The 27,529-nt window shown below is 49.6% G+C and overlaps 1 protein-coding gene across 3 annotated transcripts in view; it reads right to left on the bottom strand.

Annotated features, from left to right (window-relative positions):
• HDAC4 (histone deacetylase 4) overlaps positions 1-27,529 on the bottom strand; it is a 286,681-nt gene that overhangs the window by 230,315 nt on the left and 28,837 nt on the right. For 2 of the 3 annotated variants that reach the window (XM_057503363.1, XM_057503365.1), the window contains exon 2: positions 21,784-22,035. In XM_057503363.1, coding sequence (XP_057359346.1) covers positions 21,784-21,805 — 22 coding nt within the window. In that variant the 5' untranslated portion in view covers positions 21,806-22,035. The remainder of the gene's footprint in view (positions 1-21,783; positions 22,036-27,529) is intronic. The other variant, XM_036901195.2, reaches the window with a different exon arrangement.

The raw sequence follows: 27,529 nt of genomic DNA, 5'->3' as shown, positions 1-27,529 counted from the left end.
CACCCAGGGTGCACAGAGAACTCCGACACTCAACAAGACAACAAACAGCCCAACTGAAAGACAAGCAAAGGGACGCACAGACATTTCTCCAAAGATCTACAAATAGCCAACAAGCACATGAGAAAATGCTCAGTTCATTAGACATCAGGGAAATGCAAATTAAAACCATAATCAGACACTGCTTCACATTCCCGGAATGACTATCATACAAAAAATGAAAAAAAAGGGAAAATGACAAGTATCAGTTGAGGATACAGAGAAATCAAAAAACCCTCTCGTTGTGCTGGAGCAAGTGTAAAATGGTGCCGTCTCTGTGGAAAAAAGTTTAAGGTTAGTGGTTTTTCAAAAGTTTAATATCAAATTACCATACGACCCAGCAATTCTACCCCTAGATATTTACCCAAAAGATTTTAAAGCAGGGACTCAAACAGATCCTGGCACACCTATGTCTGTGGCAGAATCACTCACAGCAGCTGAAGGGCGGAAACAACCCAGCCGCCCGTCAGTGGGTGAATGGGTCCGTAAAATGTGGGCTATACGTGCGTGGAGTATTATTTACTTAAAAATAGGGAGGAAATACTGACATATGCTACAGCATGGATGAACCATGGGCAATTAGCCAGACACAGAAGGATAAATATTTAATGATTCCACCCACGTGAGATACCTGGGATGGACACATTCACAGACAAAAAGTGGTTAGACGTTGCTCGGGGCTGAGAGGAGGGGGGCGTGGGGCGTGGGTGTTTAATGGGGACAGTTTTTGTATGGGAAGATGAAAGAGTCCTAGAAATAGATGATGATGATTACACAACACTGTGAATGTACTTAATGCCACTGAACTGTACACTTAAAAAATGACTAAAATGGTCAATGTAGTTATTTACATTTTGCAACATTAAAATGAGGCATGGTGAACAAAGAAATTGGTAACTAATATCCACGAGCCAAAGGAGAATAAGGAACTGCTGTATTAACGGACATAGAATAATCTTCAGAACATACACATGCAGAAAGCAAGAGAGTGGGAAAAAGCTACCGAGGGCAGGGCGTTTTTAAAACCTGTCTGATGTGCTGGAGGGCTCCCAGGAGTCTCCACTGAGTGCCCAGCGAGGCCAGTGGCTGCCCCCTCTCCCTCTGCAGAGCCCCACAGCCACAGAGCGTGAACTATCCCCATGGGGCAGAGGAGGTGAGCAGCCGCGTGCCAGCCTCGCTCACACGGGACATGCTCCCAGTCACACTCCTCAAGAGAAGCACCACGTGGCCCAGACTCCACCTTCTTAAGCCCTCCAAGTTCAAGGCATGACACAGACCACATCACTCACTAACGGTTCCCAGCAATCTGCACCTGCTTCTGGAAAACACCATGCTTTGAGCCTAACGTCTAACTCACAGCCTTCCTGAAGAGACGTCTCAGGGCCGCTGATGCACAGGGCCCCGAGGAGGCCACAGGAGCCGGTCTCGGCTGCGTCCTGCCAGCCAGCAGGTGTCTGGCACACTCAGCCACACTGCCCCTGCCTGTAATAGCAGGGCACCTACCCCACTCAGACGAGCCAGGGGCTAAGCGAGGCTCCTCTCGGAGGGCCGGGGACGCCGCGGAGGGCGCACTGGGTCTGAACACCTGCTCTCTGACCACGCTGTGGAGCCCTGGGGCTCTGGAGCAAGCCTCACCTCTGCTGCCGCGTGGAAGAGGGCAGGCTCTTCTCAACGGCACACAGAAGCTAATATTACCAACGCCTCGGATGTGTTTCTTATTCACGGATCCTACTTAAATTCACGGTCCTTACCACAGCTTGTGTGCACAGGAGGGCCAACACGCTGCAAGTGAAGATCCTGAAATCAGACCACCAGCTCGGCTCCCTGCGTGGGCATGGACTTGGTCTTGGGGCTGCTGTTCTACCCACAGGGGAAGTGTGCCTGGGTCACAGGATGGGATTCTGAACACGGGGCCTCGACACAACTCCTCACAGCGTGTCCTGTTCCCCGCGGGCACCCGGAAACTAGAGCAGCCTGGAGACCCCTCCTGCTTCTGCCAGCGAGCTTCACAGGCCCCCGGACAGCTATGCACTGCCTTCCTCCTGCTTAGCCTGCATGCCACCACCCCAGACAGCCATCCTTCCTCCTCCTGGAGGCCCCGTCCACAAGGCCCACCCTCGGCCTCGGCCGGATGCCGCCCTCCAGGGCAGTCACGTCCCGGGCCCACTCAGAACGCAAGCTCCTTGAAGACGCCCTGGAAGCCTGACTTTGCCTGGTCCACCTGCAGTGGACAACCACGGCTCGCCGGAGCCACTCACAGGGACCAGACGCCCGAGGCCCTGGTACCAATGCCGCCCGAGCCGCAGGGCCCTTCCCGTCAGCCCCGGCCACACGCGCTCACAGGGCGTGAGGGTGGCGGTTCTGCCTCTAGCCTGCGTGATGATGCAGCAGGGCCCTGCAGGGGCGCCTCGGATGGAAACGGTTCTACAGAAAAAGGCCAGGACGGGTTCAGCCCACGGACTCTCTAACGATCTCACAGCCGACGAAGAGGCCTGACGACGAGTCTGAGAGGACGCTACAGGGAGCCTGTGGCTCCGACAGCGAGGGCCAGGTGCACAGCCCCCGGCTTCCCCAGGGGCTGAAACCTCAGCGCAGGGCCTGGCGACAGCAGCACAGGCCCACGGGAAGGGGGTGACGCGCCCATGGGAGACACCGGATCAGGATGATGGGGGCCTGGGAAGAGGACGCGCGTTTCGGTAACAAATCCCATGTGCGCCCGCCCTCCACTTCCAAGGACGGAATGTGCCTTGCCAGGATGAGTGCCCTCTGGGAAGGGCTTTGGCATGAGCAGAAAGGCGCCGGCTCCTTCATTTCCAGCTGCCCCTGCAGCTTCGAGGGCAGGCCGGGGCTGGCTGAGCTTCAGGAACTGGGGGCTGGGCTCAGCTTTCATGCCTGGTCCGGACAATCAGGGGTTTATGACGACCGCCTGACGCAAGAGCTCCCGACGCCGCATGCCAGAAGTGAACCAGGCGCAGAGGAATTCTTTTTAAGAAACTACTTGGCGGCCGCTGCCCTGAAAGCCTGAGCTGTAAGCTGAGCTCTGCCTCCACACCCCAGGCACAGGGAAACAGCAGCACGTCCAGGACTCACAGGCCCAGGGGACAAAGTCAGGCACTGTCAGGCAGAGTGCAGGGCAGGAGCCAGAACCGGGGGTGGAGTCCTGCCCCTCCCACCCCCATCCCGGCCACATCTGCCTGGACAGACGCCAGGGGTGTGCACACACCCTCTCCAGACCTCATTCTGACCAAGGGGACTCCCAGCTGTGCAGACCCTGCAGGCAAGCTCTCCTATTGAAGTGATAGAGGTCTCGATCTTTTGCCATCTGTTTTAAAATCCAACTCTTGAGAAAGGGGAATTACCATTTACAGTCACTAATTAGCAAAAAGTTAAAAGATACGAAAGAAGTCTGGTCCCGGTTCCAACCTCAGCGCTGCAGGACTTCGGAGAGCCGGGTCGCGCACCCGAGGGCAGGGGACCATGGCTGCCTGGCTTCCCTGCCGCCCCTCCTCTTGCCTCCCATGCCCCCCACTTGTGCTGCCTGGGCAGCAACTCCAGGTGGGGACCATCTGGCCCAAGCAGGCAGGCAGCTCTCAGCTGGTGGGGAGGCTAACATGCCAGCACCTTGGCTCAAATCTGCTTTGAGAAATGATGTCAATGTTCACTCTGAAATCCCAAATGCTGAAGGGCACAGGGCTTTTATAGTCATCCAAAAGGGCCTGTGTCTGACAAGGGGACTACAAGGAAACCTGAAGATGCTCTGGGACTGGGCCTGGGCGTCATGGACTCTGGCTCCCGAGATGACAGAGACAGCTGGTACCCTGGGGGTGGCCAGGCCCTGGGCTACATGCCTGCCTCATGTGACCTTCACACCACACCTACCAGGACCCTTGGGTCCTCATCTCTCAGAAGGAAGCAGAGCCCAGAGGAAGGGTCTCTGGTGACTCAGGGAGGGGCCAGGGGGAGCCAGCTGGTGCACTTCCAGAGGCCACACACGGAGAGCAAAGGGGAAAGAGGAGGGCGCTGTGTGTGGCCCAAGTGCCCGCAGACCCAGTCACTGTAGCCAGACCCCCTCACCCATCACCACTGCACCACCCATTCTGCTTTCTGGTCCTCATGCCTGTGAGGGGGACACTCAGAAGGGGAGACAGCAGCTGCAAAAGGGGGGTCCTCTCATGCTAAGCTTGCTGGGGCGTCTGACCCAAAAGGACCATGCACAGCTCTGCAGTCTCACCCCTGCAGCGCTGCCAGGGGAGGGCACCACCTCCTCAGTCCCTACCCAAGGACCACTACCTCTCAACCAGCCCAGAAATGAGGCCACAGGCCACACTCATCAGCACACTTGCAGCAGAGCCGCCCAGGCAGGCCTGGCACTGGCTTGGGCACCTCCCAGGCCACAGGTGGGGGCTCAGCTGAAGGCGCCATGGCTACCTGGGTCCAGCATCCCGAGGCTGTGGGGAGAGGAAGGCCTCGGCCCTTTCTCCACAAGGCACCCTGAGCCAGGACAGGAGACACCCTCAGAGCATGAGCAAGCAAAGCACGTGGCAGCTGCTCTTCTGTCTGTTCCAGAGGCCAGACCAAGGACCACTGGAAACATTGGCCAGCTGCCTGCAAACAGGCCTCGGTGCCCCCAGACACACAGCAGGGAGAAGCAGAGGGAAACAGGAAGGCCTGAGCCCTGGCCCTCCATGACCGCCACTCTGCAGGGTGCTCAGAGAGTCTGTTCTCCACGGCCGAGTGCAGACAGCCTGCCTGAACCCCAAGGGGGGTGCGGGTGGTCAGCAGTCAGCTAACCTCCACACTGGATTCCACTGTTATCTCTGCAGAGGACACTGGTTCTGAAAAGCAACATAACTGTCTTACTGCAGTGTTGAGATGGTCTTCTAGTCATGACCTTGCCTCCTGTAGAGAAAAAATGCCAGCTTCCTTAAAACTAAGCAATCTGTAATTCAACTTGTAAATGAAATGTTACTTATTTTTAAATGACTTAAACTAGGAATTACATGAGTAAAATGTACTTTTACATGTAACAGACCAAACATGGTATTTATAATCTAACCAAACTATATGAAATACATGGGCTGCAAAATGGAAAAGGCACATTTTAATGTGGAAAATAGGTCCTACCCACAGTCTCCCCAATACCCCAAAAAAGCCATTAAAGAAACGAAGCATGCGCACCTGCTCTGAGAACAGAAATCCTGGGACCATCTACTTGCCAGCCTGTGGCTTGCTCCCGGCCCTTCGGCCTTGACTGCCACTTGAGTGCAGGGGCCTCAAACCACAGAGCGGGAAGCAACTGAGCATGCAGTGCAGCCCCCCGGCTCACCCACGACAGTGGGACCAGAAGGCCAAGCGCAGCACCCGAGATCCACCCCGCCCACTGGGGACCCTGCGCTACAGTGGTCGGGACACTAACGTCATGAGAAGCAATGTCTCACAAGTTATTTCTCAAGCTAAATCCAGAATAAATTCTTCATTCATACTGGGGGGGAAAGTGACTCGGTAAAAACCAAGCATGGAGGGGGTGGGGAGGGCAGGCTGGCGGGCCAGAGCTCCACAAGGGCACAGGGACTCAGAGCTGGGAGATTTGACCAGGTATAAGGTGTGACTTCAACCATCCCGTAAAATATCTGAACAAACGTGCCAGAAGAGCAGCTCAAGGCTGCAGATCTAGTTCCACCCACTTTAAAATATACCCAGCAGGTACTTCATTGCAACTGAAGATGAACACAAGCCCTTCCAGCCGCCTGGAAACCTCACACAAGAGTGGCTGTGTATGGGGAACAAACTAAAACCATCATCGCCACCACTGGAGTAAGAGCATCACCCCTGGCCCCAACAGGCAAACCTCCACGCTCACCTCCACGCTGGCTATAGCAAACTATGTCGTTCGTACCAGAGGGAACCTTCAGTCAAGGACAGGGAGGACTGTTTACCTTAAAAGGTGCATCATGTACTAGGGGGGCCCTGGAATCTGGGGAGTTGGCAGGGCATTCAGGACTTAAGAGCCAACAGATGAAGGACAGAGAGAGAGAGAAGAGGGCCTATTTTGAATCCACTTTTCCCCCAGAGGTACTTGCGGACAAATGAGCCTCCACTGGAGGGTGAAGGATGAGCAGCACATACCACACTCTCAGGACCCTGGGGAAATGAAGTGGGTTCAGAACCCTGCCCTGGTGGAGGGGCTCCTGAAAGCACCTTAGGCTTACAGCTGGGGTGCTTACGTACCAGGAAGAAAGACAAACCAGGCTGGCCTTCACAGACACTGAGATAAGACATTTCATGATAATAACATGGTAGTTATTCAAACCAGAAAGTATAAAATTCTCAATTTGCATGGGCTTAAAACAGCTTCAAAATATACAAAGGCAAAAACTGGCAGAACTAAAAGGAGAAACAATACTAATCCAAGATTACAGGGGCAGATTTTTTTAAGTAGCATTCTCAGTGACTGATAGGAAAAGCAGACAACAAAATCAGTACATAAGATCTGAACATCATGATTAACAAACAATGGCCATACATAAAATTGACAAATCTTCATGATATGTTCTCTTCAAGCATACATAAAATATTTATAAAATTGTACAAAACTCAGAATTTTTCAAAAACTGAAATTAATTATAAACAGTTAATTCAGGAACCACAATGAAACTGAACTAGAAATCATAACAAAAGCAAAATACTAAGAAGTTCACAAATGGTTGAAATGAACTACTGTTGTAAGTAACCCATGGGTCAAAGAAGAAATCAAAAGGAAATCAGACATGATTCTAAACTGAATTACAAAGAAAAATGACACTAAAAAATGTGTGCAACCCAGCTAACAGTATACATAAGCTAAATTTATGGCCTTAGGTGCACGTATTCCAAAAGACAAAAGTATGAAAAAATAATTTAATGATTTAAATATTCATTTCTAGTTATAAAACACAGCAAAGTTAATCTGAAGAATAAAGAGAAACAAGAGTGCAAATTGGTTTCTTAAAACTACAAGAGACAATCAAGAAAATCAAATATGCGCTTTAGAAACATTAATTATCCTAGCAGTCCAATGAAGGAAAAAGAAAAAGTACAAGGAAAACGTGAAGAATGAAAAAGGAGATGTCATTACAGATCCTATATAAAAACTGCAAAGACAATAGAAAGACAATCGATATCATTACATTTGAAAAGTTAGAATGAAAAAAATGCCGAGAAAAACTAAACTCATGAAAACTGACAGAAGAAAAAACAGAAAATCTAAATAGTCCCACATCAGTTGAGAGTGTAATTTACAAACTTCCACAAAGAAACCTCCACGATAGGTTCACCATTGAATTCTTCCAAATATTTAAGAAGGAAACTCTTCAAGAGAATCAAACAGGGATCACCAAACTATGCCCAGAGTCTGATAGAATCTGTGGCCTGATTTTGTACAACCTGCAAAGAAAGGGTGAATTGGTTTTTACATTTTTAAATGGCTGTTTTAAAAAATTAATAATGAGAAAAAAAATACACAAAATCATATGTGGTCCACAAAGCCTAAAATATTTACCATCTGACTCTCTAAAGGAAATTTTCGTCAACCCTGGAACATAGAAAGAGGACAGCCTCATCACATTTTAAATTAAAAACTAGCATAACCTCAATGTCAAGACCTAATAAGGATATTTCAAGAAAATTTAAGTCAATCTCATTCACGAATTTAAATGAAAAAAAATTAAGCCCCAAAGATGCAAAACAAATCCAGTAATATGTAAGAATAGTAATATATTAAAACCACGCTGGATTTATTAAGAAATGGAAGGTTGGCGGAAATTCAAAAATCAAGAAAATTCAGCACATAAAGGAAAAAAGTAAGTATGATTAATAGGTTGCAGAAAAAAATCTAATATATTAAGTTCAACTAAATGAAAGTGCCATTTTTGTAGACCGAAAAGAATCAAATTGTGCAATATCATAGAGTTCAACTTACTATTTTAACACCTATTCATGAGAAAAGCTCAGCAAACCAAGAACAGAAGTGCATGAATCTGATAAAGCTTACTTACACAAAACCTATAGCAAATTTCATAAAGATGAAATGACAAAAAATTTTTCCTCAATATTTGAACAAGGCACATAGATGTCCACTATCACCAGTTCTGTTTAACATTTGACTGAAGGCCCTAGACAATGCAACAAAAGACATAAAAGGTTTAAAAAATGAATAAAACATTCACCATCCACAGACAAGCTAGATTAAAAAAACATTGGAAAGAATCTATTAATAAACTAATCAGCAAATTCTGCAAGCTATTTAGACAGGTAGCTACACAAAAATTAATTATATTTCTAAATACAAACACATAGACAAAAAAAAAGAAAGTTAAAAACCAAAACAGTATGAAAAAAATACCTAAAAGCTAACTTAACAAAAGAATGAAAGACCTCTACCCTGAAAACTACAAAACATGATGGAAGATATTAAAGAAGACCCAAATAAACAGGAAGATGTACTATATTCATGGATTGGAAGATCTGAAACACATTGATTTTATATGCAAATCAATGTTAAACTAATTGAGATCCTAGTAGGTATTCTGTTGGCACTGAAAAGTTGATTTTAAAATTCATATGGAAATACAAAGCGCTGAGAACCAAGACAACCTTTAAAATGGTCAGAAGTTGGAAGCCCCACATTATCAGATATTATGATAATCATAAAGCTACATTTAGTAAGACAATGTTAGATTGGCACACAGACAGACGAGCAGACCAATGGACCATTATAAATTCCAGAAACAGACCCATAAGTCCACAGATACTTGACTCAAGACAAGGTGGCACTTAGAGCAGTAGAGAAAAGATGAATCTTTAATGAATATTGTTGGGTCAACTGAATATCCAAAAGGGAAAAGAAACCCTCAATTACTACCTCATACCATATTTTAAAAAAAATCCATTCCAGGTGAACCACAAATCTAAGTGATCAAAGAAGCTTATAGAAAATAATAGAGTATCTCCATGACCTCCAAGCAGGCATAAAGAGGACAAATAAATTAAACTATTTTAAAATTAAGAACTTTGTTCATCAAAAAAGTCATTAAGAAAGTGGAAAAAACAGCAAAGGAAATAACCAGCAACGGACTCACCTCTTGTCTATATAAATAATGCCTACAAATTAGTTTAAGAAAAATAAAGATGACCTAATTCTTTAAACGAGCAGAAGACTTGAATGGGCACTTCACCAAAGAGGACATCTAGCCGCTCAATGCATATATAGAAAGATGCTCAGCATCTTCAGTAATCAGGGAACCACAGATAAACCACAGTGGCCAGAATAAAAGAATGGGAGCACCAAGCAATGGCAAGGGCAGAGCAGAAATGGGTATAATCAATTGGAAAAGTGACTGGTACACACACATCTTATCAAAAAGAACACATACCATGTGGACCAACAGACACACACAAGGATGCTGTCGTAGTATCGCATCCAACCCCAATCTGGAAAGTACCCATATGTCATCAACGGTTGAACAGACACATTGTGATATGTTCATACACTGAAATATTATACACCCATGGAAATGAGCAAACTAAATTCCATGAACATATTGTTGAGTACAGAAGCCAAACAAAAAGGGCAAACATTCTATGATTGTGCTTATATAAATTTCAGAAACAGGAGAAACTAACCCAAGGTGTCAGAAGTTAGAAAGGCAGTTCCCAGGGGGCGGGAAGGTGCAGAGACCAAGAGGGGATGCAAAAGGGGCTTCGGGGCACTGGAGGGTCCATTTCTTCATCTGCGCAGCATATGGTGTTTTCCTTTAGTGAGAATTCTTCAAGCAAGGCTCTCAGGGTTTGTGTTCTTTACTGGACTTCTTTACACCTCGATAAAAAGCTCCCTCAGGAACAGGAGCTCTTGGGCAGCCCTGCTTATAGCAGCAACAGCGGAAATTCTGGAAACAAACTCAGTATCCAGCAATGGTGACTTGTTAAATGAATGGCATCACGTCCATGTGTGCAGCCATAAAAAAGAGAACTGGTCTTGTACTAATTTAGAATAATTCCCAAAGGAAAAAGTCTAAAAGCTAGGTGCTGAAGGGTCTACAGCACACTACCATTCATGAGGAGAGCGAGCAAGAGAGTATCTATGGATTTATTTAGCTCATTTTATCAACGGATTTTATTAAATACTGAATAGTCACCACAGAGCTTCCATATATTCAACCCCCAACCAGCTAGCAACCCCCACTTTCCCTCACTGACCTCTCAGGTAACCGGGGTACACTGCCCACAGCCAATGAGCCTGACCTCTCAGTAACCGGGGTACACTGCCCACAGCCAATGAGCCTGACCTCTCAGGTAACCGGGATACACTGCCCACAGCCAATGAGTCTGACCTCTCAGGTAACCGGGGTACACTGCCCACAGCCAATGAGCCTGAACTCTCAGGTAACCGGGGTACACTGCCCACAGCCAATGAGTCTGACCTCTCAGGTAACCGGGGTACACTGTCCATAACCAATGAGCCTGACCTCTCAGTAACCGGGGTACACTGCCCAAAGCCAATGAGCCTGAACTCTCAGGTAACCGGGGTACACTGCCCACAGCCAATGAGCCTGACCTCTCAGTAACCGGGGTACGCTGCCCAAAGCCAATGAGCCTGACCTCTCAGTAACTGGGGTTCACTGCCCACCGTCAATGAGCCTGACCTCTCAGTAACCGGGGTACACTGCCCACAGCCAACGAGCCCATAGTGACACATATACCCCAAGTCAGGACTCCCCTCAGCTTTCCTGGGTCTGGCCTAATGGCCTTCTCCCATCCGGGGTCACACATGACATCTGGTCGCCGCGTCTCCCTGGGCCGCCCGTGGCTGTGAGCTCCTCAGACTCGCCTTCCCCTGCGGCTCTGACAGCCCGGCACACGCCTCCCTGGAGGCTGAGGGTTTCTGGTGCTCGGTCACGGGAGGGCGAGCGTGTGGTAAAGAACCGCTCTCATCATAGAAATGTGCTGGGAACTCTGACCCTCAGTCCCCGCCTCTGCTGTCCCCACCAGCATGACAGACACCATGGTTCCGGGAGGCCTGGCGTTGCTCTGCCCCGGCCGGGCCCACGTCCAGGCTGGCACACCTCCCTCCTCGACAGAAAACTCTGCCAGAGGCTGAAGACCTCCTCTCCAACAGGAGGCTCCTGAACATGAACAAAAGGAGGCCTCAACGTGGCAGCCCGGGGACAAAGCAATGCTGCCACCCTAACCCACAGGGTGACTGGCCACGCCTGGCACTTCGTGGCTCTTCATTTCCTCCAAACTCCCAACATGCTTCCAGGACAGAGGACGAGTGAGCAGCACACCCACACATCTGCCCAGAACCAACGCTGCTCCCGAACACACAGCGGCAGAGGAGACCAGATGTACCCCCGAGGCCTGGCTGCACGTGACAAGCCTTCCAGGAATAGTGTGAGCCCCGCAGGACAACAGCTTCAGCAGAGGACCACAGAATCTTAATCAGCAGCTTGGGCCCAGCCCAGGCTTGGGGCAAGTGACAAACACTGACAACAAGGAATGCTGGCTCGTTTTTGCACACTGCTATCTCTGCAGGGGGAAAGAGCAAGGAAAAAGGAGAGCAAACCCCTCAGATTCTAACCCCAGGGGCTCTGGTCAAAGAGCTTGAGAAGGGTCCCAGCACAGGTGTGTGGATGGCCCTGGAGAAAGGTGCAACTTGCCCCGCCCACTGGCCAGGTGCCCAGGCTGCTCACAAACAGGCCTGTACCAAGGAAGAGCTGAGTGAAACAGCGCCCAGGTGGGTGGTCCTCACTCCAGCTGCATCTGTGTTACCTGTCCCCACGTGACCCCCCAGGGTGTCTCCCTGCAACCCTAAGCGGGTGCTAAGTAACAGGTCACATTCAAGTCCAGTGTTTATTCATGTTTGTGTTTCAAATCCAAAGCCAGAATTTGGTGCTCAGATTTACACATCACTATATAAAAATGAGAAAATAAATTCATATTATTTTTTTCTGGCAGTTTTCTAAATCTGCTGCAGGTGCCATGGATGTCCATGGATTCTGACGCACATTTAGAACTGACAGAGACCAACACACTTGATGAGAGGAGCTCAGCTAACCCAGGAGATCCCACAAACGCCCAAGGCAAAAGCGAGGCTCAGCTGTGGCGGGCATTTCAAGTGCCATCGGTGGAAGGTTCTGGAGTGGGACTCTCATGTCCCTCGGGGCGTGGCCCAGAGCTGGACACTCCTGCGCCATGCTGAGTCTGCCAGGAGCCTGGTCTCAGCTCCCTGGGGACAGAGCGTTTCCATCATGCACGAGTGCGTGGAGTTGACTTGAAAGGCAACCAAAGGAATCACGAAGGCACAGGAAACCTGCTGCCCTCTTGGACCCAAACCACCCCAGGTCAGGAGGAGCATGCCCAACCAGCCGGGGGTGGGGTGTGGTGGTGGGCAGGCCGGGCTGGGCTCACAGTGGATGTCGTCAAAGGGTCTGAGTTTTTGCTGTAAATTCAGGGCCACCCGACCTAGAACCCTTCTCCCCACTGCCTCAGTAGGAGCCTCTCAAGGGAGGAAGACAAGTTGCCTATCTGCCACACCACCAACTTCCTGTCAAGCTTCAACACAGGTGCCAGCCTGAAGGCAAAAGGTGGTCAGCCAGGTGTCCTTCTGGAGGGCCAGGGCCTGGTACAAGGCCACATGGCACACCATCAGGACACAACCAGGGACGCCAAGAAATCCCACTGGCACTCGTTCAAGGGGATGGCAGGGTCAGCACAGAGGTCAAGGGCACAGAACTGCGGTCGCCCAGCTACTCACTGGGCCCCTCCTCCAACTGAAGCCCAAATATTCCAGAACTGGAAGTTGTTGAGAAATGCTAATAGTATTCTTCCCGGAAATGCAAGCAACTTAAGGAAGACCCAGGGGCTCTCTTCTTCTCACAGACAGTACCGACATCTGAAATAATACTCCTCAGCCAGAGCAGACTCACCCCATAGGATTGCCTGCCGTGGCCCGGAGTCCCCCCAAATCTACTGGCCTTAAAAACACCACTCATCTGGAACTACAATTCTTGAGGCTGCCTCCCTGCAAACTGGTCCACCAAGGGCGCTTATTACAGGAGCCATGTGACAGCAGAAGCAGTGACCCCTCCAAACGCAAAGACACATGCTAGCCCCTAGTTGTCATGGGTCAAGTCCTATGACCCTATGGAGACTTCAAGGAAAGCCCAGCCGAGAACCAACAGTCACGTCTACATCCAGGCGAGAGCCCCGAGGCCATGTGAGTCTCACCCTGGGGAAAGGTGCCGGCCAGCTGAGCACAGGTGTATCATGGTGGGACGCAAACCGGCAGGAAGGCTGGACGTAGAATATGCAGGAGTGGGAACCCACCCCTCGTCTTCTCTGTCACACCTGGCTGGGACAGTCTCTGCAGCCGCCCAGGGCACGCAATCTCCCAGCTCCAGGAGGTGTCACCTCCAGGCGCTGCAGTTCCCCACCCCCAGGACACCCCCAGCCCTGCCGAGAATCACAGCTGCGCCAAGCCAGCCTCAGAGAGCTGACCTGTGCCACGTGCCTGCTGGTGTGGACACAGTCCCATCCACCCTTCCCGCACCTCCATGAGAACTGATGTCTTACAAAATGCTACCGTTGACCAGGAGACACCAGGGGCCAAAGCACAGAAAGACGCAAGAGCAGACTGTTTAATAGTCCCAGACACTTTCCACGTCTCCAGGTCTTCCGACACCTTTTCAAATGTTCCAAAAACTCTATCTACTGCTACCTAAGAAACCCACAGGCCCTGCTTGCCTCCCTTTCTCTGATCCTTTCAATGAGACTGAACTGAAGCAGTCAGAGCTGAGGACCCACATGCAAGAGACCCATCCCACCGGCCGTGTTCAGCCACGTGCGGACGGCAGGCATGCTGGCTAGGCGGCGCCAGGACTGGCGAGCAGAGGCGCTCTGTATGCCGGGCCATGCAGGGATGCGGGCTTTATGAATCAGCCCCTGATGCAGACTGAGTCCTGTGAACATGGAAGTGAAAGTGTCAAGAATACTGGATCACACTTCCAGTATGGGAGGGGAGAACTTCCTCCAAATACACCCCCAGACTGTACCCAGTGTGAACAGCCTAGAAATGTTCCTACAACGTCGAGAAAGCCTATGTGCTGAGAACAGATTCCATGGGACTTTGAACTATAGCAGCATCTCACAAGTCCTTTTGAATCCACAAATCAGTGAGACACGTGGTTGTAATAAAAGTCCAGTTTCTGCAAGTGACTTCCTAGGAAGGTTCACATGTACTTAAAAAGGAAAAAACTTGGCTATGAATGCAAACAAACCCAGATAGAATCCTTAGCTCTTAAAATGTAAGGTATTCTCTTTGCTTTAGCACCTGAATCACCAGATCACAAGGAGCAACCCTCTAAAAAAGGCCTAAGAATTTAAAGTTTCAAATGATAAACTGCCATTAACCACGAAGATCCCCCAGGAAAGGTACCAAAGGCAGTGACTTAAACAGTGACAAAACCTCGGCATCGGAGCTGCACACCAGTCAGGGCTCACTCCAGCCCTAGGAGAATACTGTTCCGCGCAGAAAACAAACACCCCAATTAGTGCTACTAAATAATTAACATCAAGATGCTTAGACAATTTTACATAATTCTTTACAAATGCTATTTGAAATGGAACAAAAATAAATAGATGTAAGATAGCTAAGTATTTTTAAAAAACAGTACTTTTAAGTGAGTCCTTTCAACAGGAAACACTATTAGTAAAAGTTAGAGAATGGCTGTAACATTGAACATCACTTTTCATGTTAAAATCCTACAGGCTCCGAGGTTGCATGTCAGCATTGAATACTCCAGTTCCTGACACGGACCACCCCAGTCAAGTGACAGCAGCAGGAACACCGTGGTGGGGAGGACGATGGGGGCTGAGGGTGGTGGGCAGCTTGAGGTTGAATGGGACAAAGGCCGCCATCGAACGCCGCCCGTGACCCTAACACAGCTGGAACTGTGACCCCAGGGCAGTCTTCCAGGGTAGCGGCCACCTCGCCACCTGGCTCGGCCACACTCCTGAGGACCACGGCCCGATCCCGAGAGGCAGGATTTGTCCTCTCTGTTCCCGCCTGCTCTGGAGGAAGGGGAAATGAGGGGAGGGTCAGACAGGGGGCAGCGAGCTGCGGTTTCTCTCCATCACAAGGCTCGTCACTCCTCTTAAAGGTCTATGTCCTGAACAGCTGATGATGTGGCTGAAAAACACAAAGCCAGATAATGACTCTCCAAAGTTTAGAGTTACCTGCCTCATTTGCTTTTTGTCATTTTCCTGCAAGTGTCCATTTTTTACCATGTTCTTATGAAATAAAAGGCTCCCAAGTGGAAGTGAAAAGTTTCAACCCAAATCTCCAAATGAATGTGGAGTGCCAGCCACCCAACCAGCTCTTTCAGCCCCAACTTCCCAAGGCGTGGCAAAGAGAAGCTCAGAGAAGGTCAGAAACATACTCCAGACACATTGTAAGCAGCCAAAATCCTAGAAATCCAACAGCAAGACCACCCTCTGGAAACTGATGGGACACAAGCATGTGTCCCAGGAGAGGAGGCAGGGGATGCAAGGCCCACGATCCCTTCTCCATGTCCACAGGTTCTTGGAACCAAGAGGCAAACAGACCCTGTGGATGTAGGGGCAACAGCCCTCCTGCTCAGACCCTGTGCCCGGATGCTCGTCTCCTCCAGGTAACCCCAGGTGCTTACCTCCAGGCCCAGGGCCTCGCCCTCTGCTCCCCACTTGGGCAGGAGAGCACCTGCCTTGCTTCCCAGACAACTAACGCGTCCCGACCTCACCCGCCCTTTCCGGGGCCTCCATGCCCCCCGCCATCCCTGCTCGCCACAGGAACCACACTGTGCCAGGGGGCCTGGTGCCTCTGCCTGGCCTGGGGGCTCCATGCCAGTTGACAGGATCAATTCCTAACTGGGCCTAGTGCACCCAGCGTCCAGCCAGCAAGGGGCACATGTCCCTCAAGGGCAGAGGATCAATTCTGGTTCCAGCTTGGCCCCTGGTTAGCTGCCCGACCTTAGGTATGCACTGGACGGCAGGAAGTATCAGTTTCCTCGTCGACAGGACAGGACAGTGGTGTTCCAGCTCACCTACCAGGCCTACCGTGCAAAGCAAGTGAGGCAACCACGAAGCCCAATGCAGAAGGAAGTCTCTGGGGCCTCCCGAAAGCTGAGCGGGGTTTGACTTGGAGGAAGTGAGTAACCGACGTTGATTTATTGATGTTGTAAGTTTTAAACATCTATGGTTAAATGGAGCCAGATCTGCGGCTCGAGCAGCCCACCCTGCACAGCCCGGCATTTGGAGGTGGTGGCACACCTGTCCCCACCCACCCCGCCCCCACCACCCATGCCTCCATCACAGCCTTTCTGTACCACGCCAAGCTGCACTCAATGGCTTCTAATGATCCCCCTACCAGGTTTTCTGTGTCAAATACATACCAGAAGTTCATTCTTAAACTTCAATATCATTAATTACCCAACATTCAGCATCTCAGAACTCAGAAATTTGCATTTCTACAATAATGGCTTTGAAGAAAGGACATACATGCAAATGTTCTACAAACTGTGTAAGAATTTTCAGAGAATTGCCAACACAAACCATCCATGCTCCATTGACAGTGAATTTTCTTAGCTCTTCATAACGGATGAGTATTCGTGGTTTTTTAAAGGCAAAACACAATTTGAGGATTAAAAAAAAAGTAGATTGAAAAAGAAGTCGTTATGTCTTCCTGATTTCCTGAACAAACCTTGACTGATTAAGCTCCCAGCTAATGACAGCATGGAGAACCCGGGACAGGGACAGTTCACAAGCTGGGCTGCTACCCACCCAGAGCAGGCCTGGAGTACACACTGGACAGGCGCAGAGCATGGGGTACCTTTCAAAGCTCCCCTCCAGAAAGTGGGAGGAGGCAGGCAAAGCAGCTCCCAGCCCACTGCCGGTCCCCTTCCCGCTCAAGCACACCTGTATTCCTCACAGTGTGGAACTGGTCTATGCTCCCCATGCCCCGACGCCAGCCTTGCTCCCCTGCCCAGAACCTCCCTGGGACCTGGCAACCTCTGGGGACTCTTGAGCCATCACAGGAAGGTCATGACACTGTTCTAGCTGTCACTGGCTGCTCTAGGGCATGGACGCATGCCTGTCTCTCACCTAAGAATCAGGACCCTGCTGGCTAGCTGCACACCACCCCTCCTGAAAGCCTGTGTCTGGGCTCCCCCGCCTCCTGCAAAGCCACTCTCAGCTCCCCAGCTCTCCAGCCCCCTTCTGTGGCCCAGGGCCTCACTTGGGTGCACAGTCCACCTGTCACCCACCGCTCAGAATTGATGTCCCCCCTGTGTTAACTGCAGGCCCTCAAAATTCATTTCCTCCTAACACTTTGCAATGTCTCTGAAACGTTCAATCATTGCAAAGCAGGATTTAAATAACATTAAAATGTTTCTGAGATAATTCCTATATTAAAATATAATAACCTTGGGGGCCAACTGGCTGCAATAAACAGATTCAAATCAAACAAGATAGGAGTGTGAAGGCTGAGGACGCCCAGGCCCAAGGTCGGGCCAGCGGGGGCAGAGCTGTGTCCAGACTTCCAGCACTGGTACAGTCTCACAATGTTTTGAAGAAATCAAATAGTATCAAGACTCACTCACCACTACATTACTGTTGACACTGACTTTTCCAGCTGCCTTCATGTGGATGGGATATTTCAAACTGAAGATTACAGACAGAAATCAAAGAATGTCCCTAATTAAAACATTGATCTTAAATATACAAGTATCCCTCAAAATAGCTACTCTATGTTTAACTAACCCTGTACATGCCTCTTACCAAGATGTAGGGGGAGACAGGACACTTGAATTGCTCTTTTCCGGTCCTGCTCAATCAGCTCCTTTATCAACAACATTTGGGTAACCCCACTGGCCCAGGAGGCTCCACCTGGGGCTCCCTGAGATGCACAGCGCTTCTCATCAACCCTCCTCCAGGCACAAAACATTATTGTAAGGAAGGTGAATTGCACTGGAGGGGTGGGATGGTGTTAAAAAGGTGGCCAAGTGACAGTGTCTCATTTCTGTAAGCCAGCCAAGTGACCAATATCCTGGGCACACTTGAGCCACAAGCAAGACTGCAGTGTGTCACCGGAGGGAAACACCGGGAGTTGCAGAAGGCAGGAGGCTCCACTTGTCCTGCTGGTGGGCCCTCAGTCTTGTACCAGGCACTCGCCTTCACAGCAGAGGCCTGGGTCCTAATAAACCCATCCTGACCTGTCTCAGCACATACCCAGCAGGGAAAGGTCTGGAGCACTGGGTTAGGCAATAAGCATATTGCAGAACCTCTCTGCCAGTCTTATATCAAAGAAGAGTTCTTTTAGACTAAATAAATCCAGGCCCTTTCCTCAGGCTGCTCACATCCTTAGAAATAGTTATTCGGAGCAATAAAACCCCAACAGCCAACAGTTTTACGTCAGAGAACCAGGGCCTGGCCCTGGCAAAGTTCAGAAAGAACAGCAATAAAATCATAATGCAAACCTCACCCAACACCAGAGGGAGTTTTAAAGAAAAACAGGGGACAGAAAAATTACACACATCAAATAAAAGGGCCACTTTATCACCAGAGCAAAGCCAACCTGTGAGTGTCAGAGGAGGCCGACTGCCCCCAGGCTCTCCCAGGATGGATGCGCCCAAGAGAGCCAGCAAGGGCCGCGGGCACGCGGCACCAGCCCCCTGGAGGTGTGCAGAGTGGGTGGGCTCTGCGCCAGGCGGCAGCCGGGCAAGGCTGGGCAGGAGCTCTGAGGCCGGCGGGACGGGAGGGACTGAAGACTGTGCGTCCGAGTGACCCTGAGGCAGAGGCAGGACTGGCCTCCTCAGGTAGAAAAAAGAGGCAACACCTAGAAATCTCCTGTCCGAAATAGCAAAGTGAACATTCAGGTATTATTTCTCTTTCACCCATAAATCCGCTAAAATGATAAAATATGAAAGGATTCACAGCAATGCTAGACAGTGGGAAAATGGTAGCATCAACTGACCAGAAACCTGGAGGAATTTCTGAGAAAATGTAAATCCCACGGGATCAAGGTGATGGGGCACAATCGGTAGTGAGCAGCCAGCCCATCACTCCAGCAGGAACAGCCTCGAAAAGGAGGGTGGGCCCAACTCCCAGCCCAAGACTGTGCTGGCAGGATGGGCAGCCTGTGCAGTGGCTGCCGGGGGCCGGCCCTACGGGCCCCTTGCCCAGCTCACAGGGGCTGCTCTGGAGGAAGGGTGAGCCCCGAAGGAGACCAGATGCTAGTGAGAGGCAGGCGTGCTCAGTGAGCTCCAGGCCCCGAGCACACGGCCACAAAAGGCAGCCCCATCCGCACCAGCCCCACGCCAGGCTGCACCCCACTGAGAGGGACGGAGACGGCAGGGGTCTGTGGGTGGTAATACCACACACCACCAGGCAGGGCGGAACTGCAGTGAACATCAATGGGCAAACTCCTCACATGAAAGGCAAAGACTGGAGAAAAAGCAATGCCCAGTCCTCTGCTGTTCCCAGGCAAGCCTCACAGAGAATCCCAGCAGGTTCAGGTTAAGTGGCAGGAGGAATATTTGTCAGCCAAAAGACACCAAATGCAGAAATGCTTCTAGGAGATACAAGAAACTTTTGGGCAAAGAAACATGGAAGAGAAATACACCATATTTTGTTAAAAGACCTAGCTACCACTAAATTTTTAAGCCCTGAAAAACACACTGAAACATATAAAGCAAAAATTGGCCAATAATGTAAAAAGCATATTATACACTATACATTAATAGAAAATTTCACATTTCCCTAGAAATTGAGCATAAAAAGCATAAAGCCATACTGATGCAAATAACTCAACTGAGTTAATATGTATAGATAACATATAGAGAATGCATACATGCACTTCTACATATGAATGAGAAAATTATATACATTATCAGTGTGTACACATAGACTTCTCCTGTCCAAATAAAGAGAAGCAAAGAAAGAATATTCTTCCTCTTCATGTATAAGATTTGATTATGTCTATACCAGGTCATACAGAAATGTGCACCCCCATTTATACAGTAATGTCAATTTAGCAATTTCCCCCAGCCTTGTAACAAGAATGAGACAGACTGAATCCACCCAACATGGGGCAAATACAGGAAATCTGGATCATAAACTGCAACAAAGTTGAAACAGTTTTTGAGCAATTTGAGAGCAAACCTGAGGGTCTAACTGTGCATGCCCACCGGCCTAGAAATGCTCCTTGGAATCTGCCCAACAGAGATGCTTGTGGAAGTGTATGTACAGAGTATATGGATAATAATTGTCCGGTGCCAATTTGGGGCTATTGTAATAGTTCTATAGCCGCATAAATATCCATCTACAGCTATCAAAAGCAAGTTAGTTGTATATACATAATGACATCAATAGGTGCTATTACATTAAAATGGAAAAAATAAAACACAGAACCCCACATATGGAATGATCACACATTATTAAACCATGTACACACATGGCCCTATACGAGACACAGGAAAAGGCATGCCCCAGTCCCCCAGGCACCCCAGCAGCCCCAAGTGGGAGAACACAGCAGGACAGCATCCAAGTCTACCTCTCACACTGCGACCCAGACTCTTAACTATGTTTTAGACCTTCTATCAGCCAATACGTGACAATTTAAACCAATAAGGCCTTCTTATCTAAATATAACCGGGAAGCCTGCTCTGCGGAGCAGCACATGACTCCGACCCCGGCTGAGGGAAGGCACTGTGGTCCCAGACAAGGGAAGGCATGTGAATGTTCTGGGCCAGTCCTCAAGGGAGACACCCACACCCTAAGCCTCTGCCTCCACTCTGCCCAGCTGGACCCCGACCCACACTGACAGAGATGTGGGTGCCTCAGGACGCCCAGCATCTGCCAGGCTGGCCACCGCCTCCCTCTCACACGGAGGCAGGACGGGCCTGATGCCTGAGTCCCTGAAGGCCCCTCCCTGGGCTAGTTCCGAGAGGGGCCAGGCCTGCTGGGCAACACGGGAGGGGGGGCTGCGGGCTGTGATCCAGGGCGCACTGTGACTGCAAGGGGACAAACAGAAGTCCTAAATGGATGTGCCCACAACACCCTGCTGCAGCTACACAGCCAGATGTACGTGGGTTCCAGTGCCGTCCGGCCCCTTCCTACCTCTGTGCCCTTAAGGAGAGTCACTTCCTCACTCCAGGCCTGAGATTTTTCAGGGCAGTATGAAGATTAAACGTGTGTGAAATGCTTTGGGGCAGCACCTGGTGAGAAGGCGCAAACACCAGGAGCGCTTCCCCAGATGCCAGTGACACTTCCCAGGACCTCTGGCTCCTCAGACTCTGCTCAGAGGCCCAGGCACAGCAACACTGCCCTGCGAGCTCCCAGGAACGAGAAACTGGGTAAGACATTAAGGCTCGAAATCACAAATGGACCTTTGAGCATTACCTCCCTAAAGCACAATTCTTTCTTACTGGCAGCAGAGAAATGTGTACGTCACTCAAGTCCGCATGCACATCAAGGTCAAACACCCAGCCCCAAATCTCTGTGAGATCTTCGTCAGGGCTGCTCTCTCTACTTTGCACTGGGTGCTGTCATAAACCAACAGTGGCCATTATCCAGAGAAAAAAAAGGTCTGAAATCCACGGATGAGCTGAGGCAACAGGCAACCTCGTTTCTGTGAAGGAGACTCATCTGCCAACACAGTGAGCGGCGGGCCGGCCTTACCTGGATGGCTTTGGGAGCTCATTGCTAGCAGCGGCTCTCCTTAGTGAGATTCAAAATGGCTCAGACTTCCCACATCAACAACAGCTCCACGGGGCGCCAGAGTCCCGCCAGCTCACGCTTGCACAGCACCAGGGAGAGCTGGGCCAGGGCCACGCGGGCTCCGAGCGTGCCGGCCACGTCCCGCAGACCAAGTGATCCAGGAGGAAGGAGGGCAGGGCTCTGCCACCGGCTCTCGGGGGCTGACCTGCGTGGCTGGAGAGAGAGAGGCTTTGGTCAGCTTGGACAGGCGGCACCCGAAGGCAGCGTCCGCCTAAGCAGACGGGATCCGTTTCCACTCTTCCTTTTACCGCAGGCAGGCAAAACTGTTCATATGGAATCGTTTCTACTGACACAAACCACTTGGGCTTTGTTAGTAAATATGTGGGAATATGTGTAGAACACATTGATGGAACAGCCGTTTCTTGACCTCAGCATAGTCAAGGGAACACATTTTAAAGAAAAATCTCTTTAAGCCCACTCCCACCACATTTTTCATTTGGGGCCACTCCCTTCCAGCCTATGTCTACAGATTTTCATACTTTACATAGTTGCAATCCTAGAGTTTAAGTCTTGTCTTGCCACTGGGTTTCAGCTCCAGGCAAGTTCACTATGGATTCAATGTGACCAACGAAATGACAGTAGAATGTTCTTGGGGTGAAAGGGTTATACCCAACTTTATTTCCACAGTGGCAGGTCGATCACTAGAATCCCGTCCACTCAGAGCGAGTCTGAATGCAGCAGGCCGGCGGTCTCTGCCTCTGGGACTCTGTCCTCGGCGCTGCCACCACTCCAGCCTCTGCTCTCCTGCAGCCTTGCAGCCATGTCACCGTGTCGCCCAGAGCACTGGGCGGAGCTCTTTATATAGAATCAACAGCCACGTACTGCCCACACATGTGTAGTGAGCTAGCCAACCAGGGCCAGGTGAGAATCCTGGCCACAGGAACCTTCACTTTATCCACAGTCTAAATTCAGCTTTTCTCACTTAACATTATACCTTAAATAGTTCTCCGTGTTTCCATCCTCAAAATTACCATTTTCTCAGTTTATCTCCATGTTCTGATCATAAAGGTACCCCGTGCCCATCTCGGGAAGGTATTCCAGAGGCACAGTGACGCCACGGGGGAGCAGACACGCGGCGACATGGGCAGCCCCCCTGCAGCTGCTCCCCTGAGCCTCCCACCCCCCCACCCCTGCGCCGCGTGTCCTGCTCTTGGCCGACACTGCACACAGGGCCTCCCCAAGGTCATGAAGAGCTCTTGGTGCCCCCCTTGGGAAGGCTGCCTCCTGCCCCGTCGGTGACAGAGGCCGCCCTCCCCACCCCGGGGGGCTCTGACGGGCCTGCCAGTCACGGGGCCCTGCCCCCAGAGCCACGGAGGCCCGCGACGCCAGCTGTGCTCCTCAGACCCTCTGCCGGAGACCAGATGCCTCCACTCAGCAGAGGAGCCCAGAGACGCGCACCCGAGCTCCCACCGCCACGCGTTCAGCATCACGGGAGGCTCTGTAAGCACTTCCCGTGATGTGCGGGTATGACCTTTATCATCAGGATATGGGAAGAAACTGAGAGGACGCTCCTACTTACCCTGGCTCAAGGCCTTTCTGAGGCTTCCCTGCCATCTTTTCCCTTAATAGTGTGGCAAGTTCCTGTTGTTGATTAAATCATTCAAGTTTGTTTTTTGTTTTTTTTTTTTTACTGCTTATAACCAAAAACCCTAAGCAATCCAGCATGTGAAATCTCCTCTGTGAAGTCTGTCTGCTGAGGTGAAAGAACTGAAGCTTGACTAGTGGAATCGGGGACATACAAAGACGGACAAAGCCAGGCAGTAAACACTGAGGAACCGCACGACCAAATGGGCGAGCGGCAGGGGACGGCGTGGCAGGGCTTGGGGTCCCCCATGTGTTGCTGGGCTCGGACCCTGAGCCGGCGGTGGAAACCATCAGTGCACCAGGGAGACCAATGCGAGGCAGCTCAGGGTCCTCACAGCACTGCCGGCTCGCCCCGCCCCACGCCCGAGCACCTAGCGGGCTTCGCTTCAGGACAGAATGCATGTGAAAGAAAGTATCATCCCAGCAGACTCATGTCCTCGTGCTGCCGCGACAAAATACCACGAGCTGGGTGGCTTAAAACAACAGAAATTTATCATTCCCAGTCCCGGATTCATGGAAGTTTCAGAATCTGAAACCAAGGTGTCAGTCAGGCTTCCTGAAACCAGGAGGGGAGTCCTCCCTGAGTCCTCCCAGCTCCTAGCGGCTGCTGGCAATCTCTGGCACCCCTGGGCTGGCAGCTGCATGGTGGCACACCCTGCCTTCACTGCCGCACGGCCTCCTCCCTGGGTGTCTGCCTTCACACGGCCATCGTCTTAGAAGGACACCAGTGCTCCCAGATTAGGGGCCCAACCAACTCCAGTACTTCACCTGAACTAATGCATCTGCAGCTCCCCTACTTCCAAACAAGGCCACGCTCTGGGGCTCTGGACGTCAGGACTCTAGACTGCCTTTTGGCAGGGACACAGCCCAGCCACGGCACCCAGTGTGCCCTACACTGGGCCCTCCTGACTGCTCCCATATTAGCTACCCAATGCTGCATGCACACTCCATGACCCCAGAAAGTGGGTTCACATCACATCCAGACCATGTTCTAATAGACCAGCTCTTTCTGGAAGCCACCAACATCGATGGAGGGACACACAGTAGGTGGAAAGGTGCGGGGCTTGAAAGGTAGCCCCAGGAGTCACAGGGCAGCTAGCCCATGTTCTGGCTGATTCAGAGGGTGACTGTGACTCACAGGGGATGGAGGGGAGGCCTGGCTGTGTCCTTCAGCCCAGGCCCTCTGCCTGCAGCCCACAGTGGATTCTGTGCCCTGGATCTGTGAGTGGCCCACCGGAAACACCCCACTGGCTGTGGATGACATTGCAGCACGGTGCCCAAGGGCAGAGGCCCCGAGCTCCAGGCCAGATTCTCGGCCATGTTACTACAGATGTGACCTTGAGCGAGTTACCTGACCTCTCTCCACCCACTTCCTAACTTTCGGGAGTGGGGGTGCAGATGGGGAAATGGCACTGTGGAAGATGCAGGGGCGTCGTAATAATGAACCAGCTGAAGACAGAGCACAGCGTCAGGGCCAGCCCGGAGCAAGCGTCCAGATTTTAGCTATTGATACTATCATTATTTATTTTAAATCAAAAGCTTCCAATACAGTTCTGACAATTAAAATGTGCCCTGGGGACAATCGGAATTCTGCTTCTAGCTAAAACAGGTAACAAAGATCATATCTACTTTCTCACACAAAACAGTTAAAACAGACAAAATATGTGAAAGTTTGGTTCTCATGAACATCATGACCCAAGGGCCCCACCTGTCCCGGTGACTGCTCCGAGGAGTTCCAGACAGCAGTGCAGGCAGGACACAGAAAATATCTGAAGAAATAAGGCCTTAAAATTTCCCAAAGTTGATGAAAACTATACACCATGGATCCAATTAGGTCAATGAACTCCAAGCTCAAAAAACACATAAAGGAGATTACACGTGAGCAACTTAAACAAATTGCTTAAAGCTTGGTTTAAGATAGCAGTTGAGAAGAAAAAAAATCACATCATAGTTTCACAGAAAGACAAAAATAAGGACAGCAGATTTCTCAGTGGGAAAAACACAAGCCAGGAGACAGTGAGCAACATCTTTCCAAGCACTGCCAGCCTACAGTGCTGCACCCCATGAAAATGTCCTTCAAAAACAGGTGAAACAGAGATGTTTTCAGATATTCAAAAGCTGAAAATAATCCTCACCATCAGACCCACACTAAAAGCAATATTTATTAAAAGAGCCCCTAAGGCAGAAGAAAAATACCAGATGGAATTTGAAGAGCACAGGAAATGGGAACCATATAGGGAAATAGAAAAGAGTCTTCTCTTATGCTGAATCTCTTTAAAAGAGAACTGTTTAAATCAAAAATAAGAATTATGGAGAAGTGTATATCACATGTACTAAGAAAACACATGTCAAAAAACAAAGACTGGTGGGGAAGAGGAAGTACAGGCAGTATGGCCTTACACTAGGCATGAATGGTGTAACGCTATGTGGCGACAGACTGTGGTAAGCTGAAGTTGCGTACAGTAAATCTAAAGCACCTCTCCAAAAAAAAATGGTCACAGCTAGTAAAGGAAATATAACAGTCATAACTGCAGTCAATCCAAATAAAGGCAGAAAAAGGTGAACAAGAACAAAGAAAACCAGCAAGATGGCAGCTTTAAGCCCAACTGTATCAATGACCAGATCAAATGGTCTGCACACCCCCAATTAAAGGGCAGAGGGTGGATAAAAATGCAAGACCCCACTTTGCCCAAGTGTAAAGAAGAATCACGTGAGGTAGGACTGAAAATGGTCTGGAGAGAAGGTGGTGCATTTTATACTGAAACAGAAGAAATCTTCCCCAACTGCATGCTGCCCACAAAGAACCCATTTTAAGTACAAAGACACAAAGAGGTTAAAAACAAGAGATGTTAGAAGATACAGGATGCAAGTACTTATCAAAAAGAAAAGCTGTAATGGTCACACTAATATCAAACATGATAAATTTTAAAGAAAGAATATCACCAGGGATGAAGTCCTTTTAGTAATGATGTCATCAAGAGGACATAACAATCTAAACATTTACTCACCTAATAACAGAATTCATACATGAGGCAAAAACCAGTGAAAGTGTATGAAGAAAGGGACCAACCAGTCCACAGTTACAGCTGGAAACTTCACCCTCTGCTCTTGGTAATTGTTAGAACAGACAAAAAATCAGATTAGAGAAGACTGGGACAGTATCCCGACTTGACCAAAATGGCGTTTCTAGAACATGCTGTCAACACCGGCAGAACACACACTCTTCATGTTCTTTTCAAACATACACACAACATTTACCAAGTCAGGCCGCTGGTCGGGCAATAAAACAAGCCTCAATAAATTTTAACAGACGCAAGTCAAAAATACAAAGTATGTTCTCTGACTGAACTGACATTAAATTAGAAATCAATACCAGGGAGGTATTTGGAAAACTCCAAATATTAGAAAACTAAAATTAACAGAAATTTGAAGATGTTTTGAAACAAACGAAAATGAAAACTCGGCATATCAGAATTTGCAGCGCTTAGAGGGGCACTTGTGGCGCCAAATGCTTAGATCACAACAGGAGGTGTCAAGTCAGTGATCTCAGGTTTCACCTTAAGAAATTATAAAAAGAATAAGTGACACCCAAAACAGGCAGATGAGAGACCATACCAAAAAGCAGAAATCAATGAAACAGAAAAGAGAAAGATCAGTGTCACTAAGATGATTCTTTGAGACGGAAATTAATGAACCTCTAGCTAAACTGATCATGAAAAAAAGAAGATACAAATTAACAGCATGGAGAATGAGAGAAGGGATTAACTACAGACCAGACAAATACTAAATAGGCACTAAGGGAACATTAACAACTTTATGCCAATAAATTTGACAATTTTAATGAAATAAGCGAGTACCTTATAAGACCCAAACTACACTACACTGTCAGTGCCCTGGGCATCCTCCTGGCTCCTGGACACATGGGGGGCCCTGTCTGCAACCTTCCAGGCATGCTAGGGGCCCAATGGGGATGTTTAACTTCCCTCCTTCTTTCTGCCTTTATTAATTAGAATTCTGCTGCAAGGACGCACTGTCACCTCTCCTTCTAGGTAATCGATTTCTA

This window comes from Manis pentadactyla, chromosome 6 (genome assembly GCF_030020395.1).
Source record: "Manis pentadactyla isolate mManPen7 chromosome 6, mManPen7.hap1, whole genome shotgun sequence".
Taxonomy (NCBI): Eukaryota; Metazoa; Chordata; class Mammalia; order Pholidota; family Manidae; genus Manis; species Manis pentadactyla.
The sequence above is the reverse complement of the archived record's forward strand: the minus strand, read 5'-3'. Positions and strand labels throughout refer to the sequence as shown.